At 42.6% G+C, this 13,161-nt stretch overlaps 1 protein-coding gene across 2 annotated transcripts in view; it reads left to right on the forward strand.

Moving 5' to 3' along the window:
• The window catches only part of ZBTB49 (zinc finger and BTB domain containing 49), a 207,681-nt gene that overhangs the window by 110,292 nt on the left and 84,228 nt on the right, over nucleotides 1-13,161 (forward strand). For both annotated transcript variants that reach the window (XM_053704144.1, XM_053704145.1), the window contains one exon: nucleotides 9,097-10,157. In XM_053704144.1, the coding sequence (XP_053560119.1) occupies nucleotides 9,097-10,157 (1,061 nt within the window). The remainder of the gene's footprint in view (nucleotides 1-9,096; nucleotides 10,158-13,161) is intronic.

The raw sequence follows: 13,161 nt of genomic DNA on the forward strand, positions 1-13,161 counted from the left end.
CAGAGTGGGTCATTGTCACGACCGACGCCAGTCTGATGGGCTGGGGCGCGGTCTGGGGAGCCCTGAAAGCTCAGGGTCTTTGGTCTCGGGAAGAATCTCTTCTACCGATAAATATTCTGGAACTGAGAGCGATATTCAATACTCTCAAGGCTTGGCCTCAGCTAGCGAGGGCCAAGTTCATACGGTTTCAATCAGACAACATGACAACTGTTGCGTACATCAACCATCAGGGGGGAACAAGGAGTTCTCTAGCGATGGAAGAAGTGACCAAAATCATTCTATGGGCGGAGTCTCACTCCTGCCACCTGTCCGCTATCCACATCCCAGGAGTGGAAAATTGGGAAGCGGATTTTCTGAGTCGTCAGACATTGCATCCGGGGGAGTGGGAACTCCATCCGGAAATCTTTGCCCAAGTCACTCAGCTGTGGGGCATTCCAGACATGGATCTGATGGCCTCTCGTCAGAACTTCAAAGTTCCTTGCTACGGGTCCAGATCCAGGGATCCCAAGGCGGCTCTAGTGGATGCACTAGTAGCACCTTGGACCTTCAAACTAGCTTATGTGTTCCCGCCGTTTCCTCTCATCCCCAGGCTGGTAGCCAGGATCAATCAGGAGAGGGCGTCGGTGATCTTGATAGCTCCTGCGTGGCCACGCAGGACTTGGTATGCAGATCTGGTGAATATGTCATCGGCTCCACCTTGGAAGCTACCTTTGAGACGAGACCTTCTTGTTCAGGGTCCGTTCGAACATCCGAACCTGGTTTCACTCCAGCTGACTGCTTGGAGATTGAACGCTTGATTTTATCGAAGCGAGGGTTCTCAGATTCTGTTATCGATACTCTTGTTCAGGCCAGAAAGCCTGTAACTAGAAAAATTTACCACAAAATTTGGAAAAAATATATCTGTTGGTGTGAATCTAAAGGATTCCCTTGGGACAAGGTTAAGATTCCTAAGATTCTATCCTTCCTTCAAGAAGGATTGGAAAAAGGATTATCTGCAAGTTCCCTGAAGGGACAGATTTCTGCCTTGTCTGTGCTACTTCACAAAAAGCTGGCAGCTGTGCCAGATGTTCAAGCCTTTGTTCAGGCTCTGGTTAGAATTAAGCCTGTTTACAAACCTTTGACTCCTCCTTGGAGTCTCAATTTAGTTCTTTCAGTTCTTCAGGGGGTTCCGTTTGAACCCTTACATTCCGTTGATATTAAGTTATTATCTTGGAAAGTTTTGTTTTTAGTTGCAATCTCTTCTGCTAGAAGAGTTTCAGAATTATCTGCTCTGCAGTGTTCTCCTCCTTATCTGGTGTTCCATGCAGATAAGGTGGTTTTACGTACTAAGCCTGGTTTTCTTCCAAAAGTTGTTTCTAACAAAAACATTAACCAGGAGATTATCGTACCTTCTCTGTGTCCGAAACCAGTTTCAAAGAAGGAACGTTTGTTGCACAATTTGGATGTTGTTCGCGCTCTAAAATTCTATTTAGATGCTACGAAGGATTTTAGACAAACATCTTCCTTGTTTGTTGTTTATTCTGGTAAAAGGAGAGGTCAAAAAGCAACCTCTACCTCTCTCTCTTTTTGGATTAAAAGCATCATCAGATTGGCTTACGAGACTGCCGGACGGCAGCCTCCCGAAAGAATCACAGCTCATTCCACTAGGGCTGTGGCTTCCACATGGGCCTTCAAGAACGAGGCTTCTGTTGATCAGATATGTAGGGCAGCGACTTGGTCTTCACTGCACACTTTTACCAAATTTTACAAGTTTGATACTTTTGCTTCTTCTGAGGCTATTTTTGGGAGAAAGGTTTTGCAAGCCGTGGTGCCTTCCATTTAGGTGACCTGATTTGCTCCCTCCCTTCATCCGTGTCCTAAAGCTTTGGTATTGGTTCCCACAAGTAAGGATGACGCCGTGGACCGGACACACCTATGTTGGAGAAAACAGAATTTATGTTTACCTGATAAATTACTTTCTCCAACGGTGTGTCCGGTCCACGGCCCGCCCTGGTTTTTTTAATCAGGTCTGATAATTTATTTTCTTTAACTACAGTCACCACGGTATCATATGGTTTCTCCTATGCAAATATTCCTCCTTAACGTCGGTCGAATGACTGGGGTAGGCGGAGCCTAGGAGGGATCATGTGACCAGCTTTGCTGGGCTCTTTGCCATTTCCTGTTGGGGAGGAGAATATCCCACAAGTAAGGATGACGCCGTGGACCGGACACACCGTTGGAGAAAGTAATTTATCAGGTAAACATAAATTCTGTTTTCCACACAGGACTGTTGAGAGGAATTAACTTCAGTTGGGGGAAACAGGGAGCAGACTTTTGCTGCTTGAGGTATGACACATTTCTAACAAGACGATGTAATGCTGGAAGCTGTCATTTTCCCTATGGGATCCGGTAAGCCATTTTTATTACATGAAGAGAAAAAAGGGCTTCACAAGGGCTTTTAAGACTGTAGACATTTTCTGGGCTAAAACGATTTATATATAAGCATATTTTATACTCCATAGCCTTGAGGAATTATTTTAATCTTGGGAACTATGTAAAATAACCGGCAGGCACTGTATTGGACACCTTATTCTCTAGGGGCTTTCCCTAATCATAGGCAGAGTCTCATTTTCGCGCCTCTATTGCGCACTTGTTTTTGGGAAGCATGACATGCAGATGCATGTGTGAGGAGCTCTGATACATAGAAAAGACTTTCTGAAGGCGTCATTTGGTATCGTATTCCCCTTTGGGCTTGGTTGGGTCTCAGCAAAGCAGATACCAGGGACTGTAAAGGGGTTAAATATAAAAACGGCTCCGGTTCCGTTATTTTAAGGGTTAAAGCTTCCAAATTTGGTGTGCAATACTTTTAAGGCTTTAAGACACTGTGGTGAAATTTTGGTGAATTTTGAACAATTCCTTCATACTTTTTCACATATGCAGTAATAAAGTGTGTTCAGTTTAAAATTTAAAGTGACAGTAACGGTTTTATTTTAAAACGTTTTTTGTACTTTGTTATCAAGTTTATGCCTGTTTAACATGTCTGAACTACCAGATAGACTGTGTTCTGTATGTGGGGAAGCCAAGGTTCCTTCTCATTTAAATAGATGTGATTTATGTGACACAAAATTTAGAGAAAATAATGCCCAAGATGATTCCTCAAGTGAGGGGAGTAAGCATGGTACTGCATCATCCCCTCCTTTGTCTACACCAGTCTTGCCCACACAGGAGGCCCCTAGTACATCTAGTGCGCCAATACTCCTTACTATGCAACAATTAACGGCTGTAATGGATAATTCTATCAAAAACATTTTAGCCAAAATGCCCACTTATCAGCGAAAGCGCGACTGCTCTGTTTTAGAAAATACTGAAGAGCATGAGGACGCTGATGATATTGGTTCTGAAGTGCCCCTACACCAGTCTGAGGGGGCCAGGGAGGTTTTGTCTGAGGGAGAAATTTCAGATTCAGGGAAAATTTCTCAACAAGCTGAACCTGATGTGATTACATTTAAATTTAAATTGGAACATCTCCGCGCTCTGCTTAAGGAGGTGTTATCTACTCTGGATGATTGTGAGAATTTGGTCATTCCAGAGAAATTATGTAAAATGGACAAGTTCCTAGAGGTCCCGGGGCCCCCCGAAGCTTTTCCTATACCCAAGCGGGTGGCGGACATTGTAAATAAAGAATGGGAAAGGCCCGGTATACCTTTCGTCCCTCCCCCCATATTTAAGAAATTGTTTCCTATGGTCGACCCCAGAAAGGACTTATGGCAGACAGTCCCCAAGGTCGAGGGGGCGGTTTCTACTCTAAACAAACGCACCACTATACCCATAGAAGATAGTTGTGCTTTCAAAGATCCTATGGATAAAAAATTAGAGGGTTTGCTTAAAAAGATGTTTGTTCAGCAAGGTTACCTTCTACAACCAATTTCATGCATTGTTCCTGTCACTACAGCAGCGTGTTTCTGGTTCGATGAACTAGAAAAGGCGCTCAATAATAATTCTTCTTCTTATGAGGAGATTATGGACAGAATTCATGCTCTCAAATTGGCTAATTCTTTCACCCTAGACGCCACTTTGCAATTGGCTAGGTTAGCGGCGAAAAATTCTGGTTTTGCTATTGTGGCGCGCAGAGCGCTTTGGCTAAAATCTTGGTCAGCGGATGCGTCTTCCAAGAACAAATTGCTTAACATTCCTTTCAAGGGGAAAATGCTGTTTGGCCCTGACTTGAAAGAGATTATCTCTGATATCACTGGGGGCAAGGGCCACGCCCTTCCTCAGGATAGGTCTTTCAAAGCCAAAAATAAACCTAATTTTCGTCCCTTTCGCAGAAACGGACCAGCCCCAAGTGCTACGTCCTCTAAGCACGAGGGTAATACTTCTCAAGCCAAGCCAGCCTGGAGGCCAATGCAAGGCTGGAACAAAGGAAAGCAGGCCAAGAAACCTGCCACTGCTACCAAGACAGCATGAGATGTTGGCCCCCGATCCGGGACCGGATCTGGTGGGGGGCAGACTATCTCTCTTCGCTCAGGCTTGGGCAAGAGATGTTCTGGATCCTTGGGCACTAGACATAGTCTCCCAAGGTTATCTTCTGGAATTCAAGGGACTTCCCCCAAGGGGGAGGTTCCACAGGTCTCAATTGTCTTCAGACCTCATAAAAAAACAGGCATTCTTACATTGTGTAGAAGACCTGTTAAAAATGGGAGTGATTCATCCTGTTCCATTAGGAGAACAAGGGATGGGGTTCTACTCCAATCTGTTCGTAGTTCCCAAAAAAGAGGGAACATTCAGACCAATCTTAGATCTCAAGATCCTAAACAAGTTTCTCAAGGTTCCATCGTTCAAAATGGAAACCATTCGAACAATTCTTCCTTCCATCCAGGAAGGTCAATTCATGACCACGGTAGATTTAAAGGATGCGTATCTACATATTCCTATCCACAAGGAACATCATCGGTTCCTAAGGTTCGCATTCCTGGACAAGCATTACCAGTTTGTGGCACTTCCGTTCGAATTAGCCACTGCTCCAAGAATTTTCACAAAGGTACTAGGGTCCCTTCTAGCGGTGCTAAGACCAAGGGGCATTGCAGTAGTACCTTACTTGGACGACATTCTGATTCAAGCGTCGTCCCTTCCACAAGCAAAGGCTCACACGGACATTGTCCTGGCCTTTCTCAGATCTCACGGGTGGAAAGTGAACGTAGAAAAAAGTTCGCTATCTCCGTCAACAAGGGTTCCCTTCTTGGGAACAATAATAGACTCCTTAGAAATGAGGATTTTTCTGACAGAGGCCAGAAAATCAAAACTTCTAAACTCTTGTCAAATACTTCATTCTGTTCCTCTTCCTTCCATAGCGCAGTGCATGGAAGTAATAGGTTTGATGGTAGCGGCAATGGACATAGTTCCTTTTGCGCGAATTCATCTAAGACCATTACAACTGTGCATGCTCAGTCAGTGGAATGGGGACTATAAAGACTTGTCTCCGACGATACAAGTAGATCAGAGGACCAGAGATTCACTCCATTGGTGGCTGTCCCTGGACAACCTGTCACAGGGGATGAGCTTCCGCAGACCAGAGTGGGTCATTGTCACGACCGACGCCAGTCTGGTGGGCTGGGGCGCGGTCTGGGGACCCCTGAAAGCTCAGGGTCTTTGGTCTCGGGAAGAATCTCTTCTCCCGATAAATATTCTGGAACTGAGAGCGATATTCAATGCTCTCAAGGCTTGGCCTCAGCTAGCAAAGGCCAAGTTCATACGGTTTCAATCAGACAACATGACGACTGTTGCGTACATCAACCATCAGGGGGGAACAAGGAGTTCCCTGGCGATGGAAGAAGTGACCAAAATCATTCAATGGGCGGAGACTCACTCCTGCCACTTGTCTGCAATCCACATCCCAGGAGTGGAAAATTGGGAAGCGGATTTTCTGAGTCGTCAGACATTTCATCCGGGGGAGTGGGAACTCCATCCGGAAATCTTTGCCCAAATTACTCAATTGTGGGGCATTCCAGACATGGATCTGATGGCCTCTCGTCAGAACTTCAAGGTTCCTTGCTACGGGTCCAGATCCAGGGATCCCAAGGCGACTCTAGTAGATGCACTAGTAGCACCTTGGACCTTCAAACTAGCTTATGTATTCCCGCCGTTTCCTCTCATCCCCAGGCTGGTAGCCAGGATCAATCAGGAGAGGGCATCAGTGATCTTGATAGCTCCTGCGTGGCCACGCAGGACTTGGTATGCAGACCTGGTGAATATGTCATCGGTTCCACCATGGAAGCTACCTTTGAGACGAGACCTTCTTGTTCAAGGTCCGTTCGAACATCCGAATCTGGTCTCACTCCAACTGACTGCTTGGAGATTGAACGCTTGATCTTATCAAAGCGAGGGTTCTCAGATTCTGTCATTGATACTCTTGTTAAGGCCAGAAAGCCTGTAACTAGAAAAATCTACCACAAAATATGGAAAAAATATATCTGTTGGTGTGAGTCTAAAGGATTCCCTTGGGACAAGGTAAAAATTCCTAAGATTCTATCCTTTCTTCAAGAAGGTTTGGAGAAAGGATTATCTGCAAGTTCTTTGAAGGGACAGATTTCTGCCTTGTCTGTGTTACTTCACAAAAAGCTGGCAGCTGTGCCAGATGTTCAAGCCTTTGTTCAGGCTCTGGTTAGAATCAAGCCTGTTTACAAACATTTGACTCCTCCTTGGAGTCTCAATTTAGTTCTTTCAGTTCTTCAGGGGGTTCCGTTTGAACCCTTACATTCCGTTGATATTAAGTTATTATCTTGGAAAGTTTTGTTTTTGGTTGCAATTTCTTCTGCTAGAAGAGTTTCAGAATTATCTGCTCTGCAGTGTTCTCCTCCTTATCTGGTGTTCCATGCAGATAAGGTGGTTTTACGTACTAAACCTGGTTTTCTTCCGAAAGTTGTTTCTAACAAAAACATTAACCAGGAGATAGTCGTGCCTTCTTTGTGTCCGAATCCAGTTTCAAAGAAGGAACGTTTGTTGCACAATTTGGATGTAGTTCGTGCTCTAAAATTCTATTTAGATGCTACAAAGGATTTTAGACAAACATCTTCTTTGTTTGTTGTTTATTCTGGTAAAAGGAGAGGTCAAAAAGCAACTTCTACCTCTCTCTCTTTTTGGATTAAAAGCATCATCAGATTGGCTTACGAGACTGCCGGACGGCAGCCTCCTGAAAGAATCACAGCTCATTCTACTAGGGCTGTGGCTTCCACATGGGCCTTCAAGAACGAGGCTTCTGTTGATCAGATATGTAAGGCAGCGACTTGGTCTTCACTGCACACTTTTACTAAATTTTACAAATTTGATACTTTTGCTTCTTCTGAGGCTATTTTTGGGAGAAAGGTTTTGCAAGCCGTGGTGCCTTCCATCTAGGTGACCTGATTTGCTCCCTCCCTTCATCCGTGTCCTAAAGCTTTGGTATTGGTTCCCACAAGTAAGGATGACGCCGTGGACCGGACACACCTATGTTGGAGAAAACAGAATTTATGTTTACCTGATAAATTACTTTCTCCAACGGTGTGTCCGGTCCACGGCCTGCCCTGGTTTTTTAATCAGGTCTGATAATTTATTTTCTTTAACTACAGTCACCACGGTATCATATGATTTCTCCTATGCAAATATTCCTCCTTTACGTCGGTCGAATGACTGGGGAAGGCGGAGCCTAGGAGGGATCATGTGACCAGCTTTGCTGGGCTCTTTGCCATTTCCTGTTGGGGAGGAGAATATCCCACAAGTAAGGATGACGCCGTGGACCGGACACACCGTTGGAGAAAGTAATTTATCAGGTAAACATAAATTCTGTTTTTGTTTTGTTTTTGAATGTCAGAAATGTATATTTGTGAATGTTGAGATGTTATATTGGTTTCACTGGTAAAAATAAATAATTGAAATGGGTATATATTTGTTTTTTGTTAAGTTGCCTAATAATTATGCACAGTAATAGTCACCTGCACACACAGATATCCCCCTAAAATAGCTATAACTAAAAACAAACTAAAAACTACTTCCAAAACTATTTAGCTTTGATATTAATGAGTTTTTTGGGTTCATTGAGAACATGGTTGTTGTTCAATAATAAAATTAATCCTCAAAAATACAACTTGCCTAATAATTCTGCACTCCCTGTATATTAGCGCAATCTTTATAAAACCTAATATTCCCTGAGCGGGTCTGTTTTATTCACACAGCGCATCGGGCCAGCTTGTATAGTCACAGCCCGGCCCGACCGCGCCATTATACACAGTGCAGCTCGCTCCTGCTGTCAGACAGAGCAGGAACGAGCTGCACTTAATGTTATGGCGCGGTCGGGCCGGGCTGTGACTATATTAAAATTAAAAGGGAATATTAGGTTTTATAAAGATTGCGCTAATATATATATGTGCAGAATTATATAACATTATTTTTGAGGTTTTCTGTCCCTTTAAGTATTCAAAAATATCTCCTTTGTTGGTAATGAGTGTAAAAATGAAACATGTGGAGTCATTTGGGATATAAGACTTTGAGATACAAGATGAGACTTAATAGATCATAAATTATTTAATTGCAATGTTATATTTCTTCTGAAAAAATGCTACTACCTCAAGCAAAACTTGGCAATGAGTAGAAAAAATATATATTTACTAAGTAAAAGTTTGAAGAAAAGGTTCAAAAGTTTATTTCACAAAAATGTTAACATCCCAATCTGGATTTAAACTGTGTTTTTTTTTTGTTTTCTGTGTAAAATCCAGTAACCTTATTTTTTTTTTTACAAATAATGCCACTTTTTCAACTCCTCTATCTCTGCTTTTAGTTTACTCTGTAACTTAAAGGGCAGGTCGTATTGGCAAGAAGGGGGGTGTACTAAATTTTTGCCCTGAATACTAGAAAACCACATGGGATTTGTATTCAATACACTTTTGAACCTTTTCTTGAAACTGTTTACACAGTAAATGTATTTTGTACCCCCATATATTTTGATTATCTGTGTTAAACATGTTATAAAGGTCTTATAGTAGTTAGTTGGTTTAGGCTAATGTTGAACACTTGAGATGGATCCTTTATTGCAGTTTGTTTTTGAAGAATCTGTGTATAATTTTTGTCATTTATATTCTTTTACAGGTCTTTATTTCAAAATTCTTCAAGTCAAAAAAATGATGTTTTTCATTTGAACATTAAAAATATTGGTGGTATAGGTCAGATTTTGGACTTCATGTATACATCTCATCTTGAATTAAACAACGATAACATCCAGGCAATGCTGGACATCGCACAATGTCTTCAAATACAGAATGTACTTAACATGTGCTACAGCTTTTTAAAACTTTCCACACCTGCAGATCAAGTATCTTCTTTACCGTGCAGCGGTATATCTCTGCAGAGCACTTATCCAACATATAACAATCCTGTTACAAATGAGAATCTCAGTACTCCATTATTACTCGATGGTTTAACACAAGAAAGACATTCCCATGCTCATGGCTATAAGGATAACAATACTTCAAGTGAAGCAGTGAAATCTACACCCGTGGTGTCAAATATACATGATAAAGAAGCTCAATTAAAACAGTTAAGTCAGCCTTATAAATTGCGGGATTACTACAGCAAACAGTTCTACAAAGAAAATGCATGTTCTCATGTGGATAAGGCACCTGAACAGAACACAGTCATTTGTACAGATCATAATGCTACTGAAACGCAGCCATGGAGTTTAAATAATTCCGAATCTATATTACCACCCACTGATTCTCTACCAATGGAATCCTTGCCTGCCTTCTCACATACATTTGTCTCAAACCAAGATCAGGAGAGTACACTCTTACAATTTCCCAGTGAGATGCGTCTTAAAAAAGCAGTACATCTAAAAAAATTGAACTTTCTCAGGTCTCAGAAAGCAGCTGAAGAACCTCCAGAACCAATTATTGAACTTCAGAATACCGTAGAAGAATCTGTGTTCAGCAATGAAAAAGAGTTGGAAGGCAGTGACAAAACCTATTTAGAGAAAGAGGGGGATGGTAATATATTTAATAATGAAGGCCAGAATGTTGAAGAAGAGAGAGCAGAAAGCCCATCAGCCCTAGATGAGCATGGACATGCGTCTCACAAACATTGTGCTTGTAATGTGTGTGGAAAAGGCTTTAAACATCCAAGCAACCTTGAGTTACACAAGCGTTCACATACAGGTACAGTGAGGTAATTGTTTTGTTTTAAATCACAATTGGTTATAGGAGAACTTATTATATTACTTTGGGTTAAGTAGTTTTGCAGACTGTCAAAGTTTTTGCTGTTAGTTTAACAGCATTTCTTTATAATGGTAGTGAGAGTACACAAGATATTTACTTGTGGGAATTTTGTTATCTTGCCACCAGGAGGGGGCAAAGACACCCTACCAGAGCTCTTTATATTTCTCTCCTACTTCCCCTTCTCTCCCGTTAGTTCTTTGCCTCGTCAAAGAGTAGGCAAGGAGAGAGAATTTTCCAATATTGGGATCCTCAGTGGATGGTTCCCTGAAGAGAGGGTCATTATCTATGAAGCTGGTGCATTATAATTCTTTGAGTAAAGTCTTTGCATGCAGCAGGTCACTGGGAAGTTCCCAAACTTGATCCATTGCTGACCATATGTATGTAACAGCATGTTTGTACTACACTGGCTCTGGATCAACAGGTTGTCAGTCACAGTACAAGGATCCTCCACAAATCCTGCACAGGGGTAGCAATTTCTCTGCTCAGTAATGGACTTAAGTCTATCTGGCTCACTAATTACACTGGAATGTCTGAATGTATGTATGCTGCTTCTGCTATACTAACACCTGGTGCCTTGCATTCTCTAAGTAGGTGTTAAGAACGTTATGGCTGTATACTCCTTGGCCTAATGAAGAACGTTATGAGGAGAATTAATAATGCTCTGCAACACTCTAAAGTTCAAGACACTGCAATAACTTTGTATACCATAGTTCTTGGAAACACTAACCATCAAGTCTTTGCCTGCTTATGTGTTCACTGTTTCAGTTGCATGTTGTCTCACATGCATGAATGAATTTATAGTACTTGTCCGCAACAATTAACATATTGTTTACCAGCTTCCACATTGTTGGATCATTCCTATACTTATAGGGTAATTTTGTATATACAGCCAGACACTGTGCATATTAATGCTTGTTGCTATGTCAACCCTATTATCTTGCTCTATAGTCTATTTGGAATAATTGATACTGCAGTGAGCCTTTTCCTAATTTTAGGGAGAGTGGGGGACTGCATAGATCCTAGTGAGTTCCATGACAGCATATACCCTCTATACTTAGGTGGGGCTGCCCTCTGGTTAGGTGTTGCAGGTCCCTTGCATCCCCTACATCTGATCTCCATGTGATGTCACTTATCATATTTTAATTGAATTTGTGCTTTCTTATGATTTTGATTTGTATGTATTATTTGCATGCTTTTGTTTCTTATTTTTTGGTTTTGCTTTATTTTTGTAATAACAATTCTTGTTGATTGGGATTTTTATAAAACTTTTTTGCTACATTAAATCATTATTAAGAGTCCACAGCTGCATTCATTATTTTGGGAATTCAGAACCTGGCCACCAGGAGGAGGCAAAGACACCCCAGCCAAAGGATTCAAATACCTTCCCCTCTTCCCTCATACACCATTCATTCTTTGCCTTTCGTCACAGGAGGTTGGCAGAGAAGTGTCAGAAGTTTGAGATAGTCTCTTGGAGGGTAGTACTCTTCGAAATGGGACTGGAGTGTTAAGTAGTCCTGTCAGCCTCTCAGTGAGAGCATGGATGAAGGTTAGAGTCCGGAGATGTAGGGAGAGTCTTTCTGCGAAACCATCCCGACTCATATTAACAGCTCCTTGTCAATCAGCATTGACGAGTTTCGCTGCCTACTTTTACTCACTCAAGTCCATGTCAGAGACGAGGCTTCTATTTGTCGCACTTGATTGGCTGTGTTCCTGTTCCACAACGTAGATTCCGGTACGATCGTTTCATTTTACTTAATTATGTAAATGTGATGTTAACGAGAAGGTGGGGTCCCAGTGGGACTCCTTTTATCTTAAAATAGGAATCATGGGTTAATATCCTCTGAGGGGGGTTATTGAACAGGGGGACTTTAATCATGTTTGTTATTTGGTTCTATCTGCTGATGTGTAGTAATACTTTAGGCTCATGGCTTTTCGGAACATTTTGGCCTAATCATCATTTGGCGCGATCTTTAGATTTGCACACTGCACCTTGTGACCGGGTGCGTTTACATTGTTTTTCACTTACGTATGCTGACTATGTGGCGACAGACAGAGTCTGCTCGTTGGTTCTCTGGTTCACAGGAGGTGGTGAGTGCCCCAGCTATTGGGGTTGTAAAAAAGGTGCCAGTTAGTGTTTGTCATTTTTGTAATCCCAAGATGGAGGATTCTGATTTTTTTAAACAGATGTCTCCGATGCGGAGAATGCGTCTAGTGATGAATATGAAATGGCCCGGGTTATCCACGCCCATCAGTTATGTTCTGATTGCTGTTCCAGAGTACTCTCTTCTCCCGATTCAGGGTCCTCAGAGTGCGTTGAGCCATCCGCCCCGAGGATTCTAGGTCCTGGGAGGCGCAGATCCCAGAACTTTCCTTTGCTATGCAAGCAGGTGTCCCTCTGGCCTTTACTCCTCCGGAAGGTGGCTTGTTTCCTCCAGAGGTTACGGCACGGTTCTGCATGGCCATATCTATGGCACTGGCTTATTTGTATCTCCCAAGTGAAATATTTTTAAGATACTGTCAGTGTTCTGTCAACCAGGGCCTGTCGGGCATGGGATCGCCTGAATCAGTTCGGCCTCCTGGGGAAGCGTGGGCCTCTGAGGCTTCAGGTGCCCCAACCTTGGGGCCGGAGTAGTTTGTCGATCCGGCGAGGGATAATTTTGTCTTCCGTTATAGGTTGGCACATCTTTGTGTCCTACTAGGTCATGTTTTGGCGTTGCTAGAGGATCCCAGTCCTAGTAAACAGAGGGATCCAAGGCCTTAGATGCTGGATGGCAAACTGGGTTTTATGTATCAGTTCCAGTTCTGAGCTTGGGTGAAGGGGGCCTCTGATCGGCTGGTCCGGTTGGTGTACCTTTTTTACTTGGGCGTTCACCCATGGGTGCTGCTTTACTTTTATTTTTAATCCAGTTAGGATGTATTTGATTTGTTTGTATAAGCTCACGTC

Source organism: Bombina bombina, chromosome 2 (assembly GCF_027579735.1).
Source record: "Bombina bombina isolate aBomBom1 chromosome 2, aBomBom1.pri, whole genome shotgun sequence".
Lineage (NCBI taxonomy): Eukaryota > Metazoa > Chordata > Amphibia > Anura > Bombinatoridae > Bombina > Bombina bombina.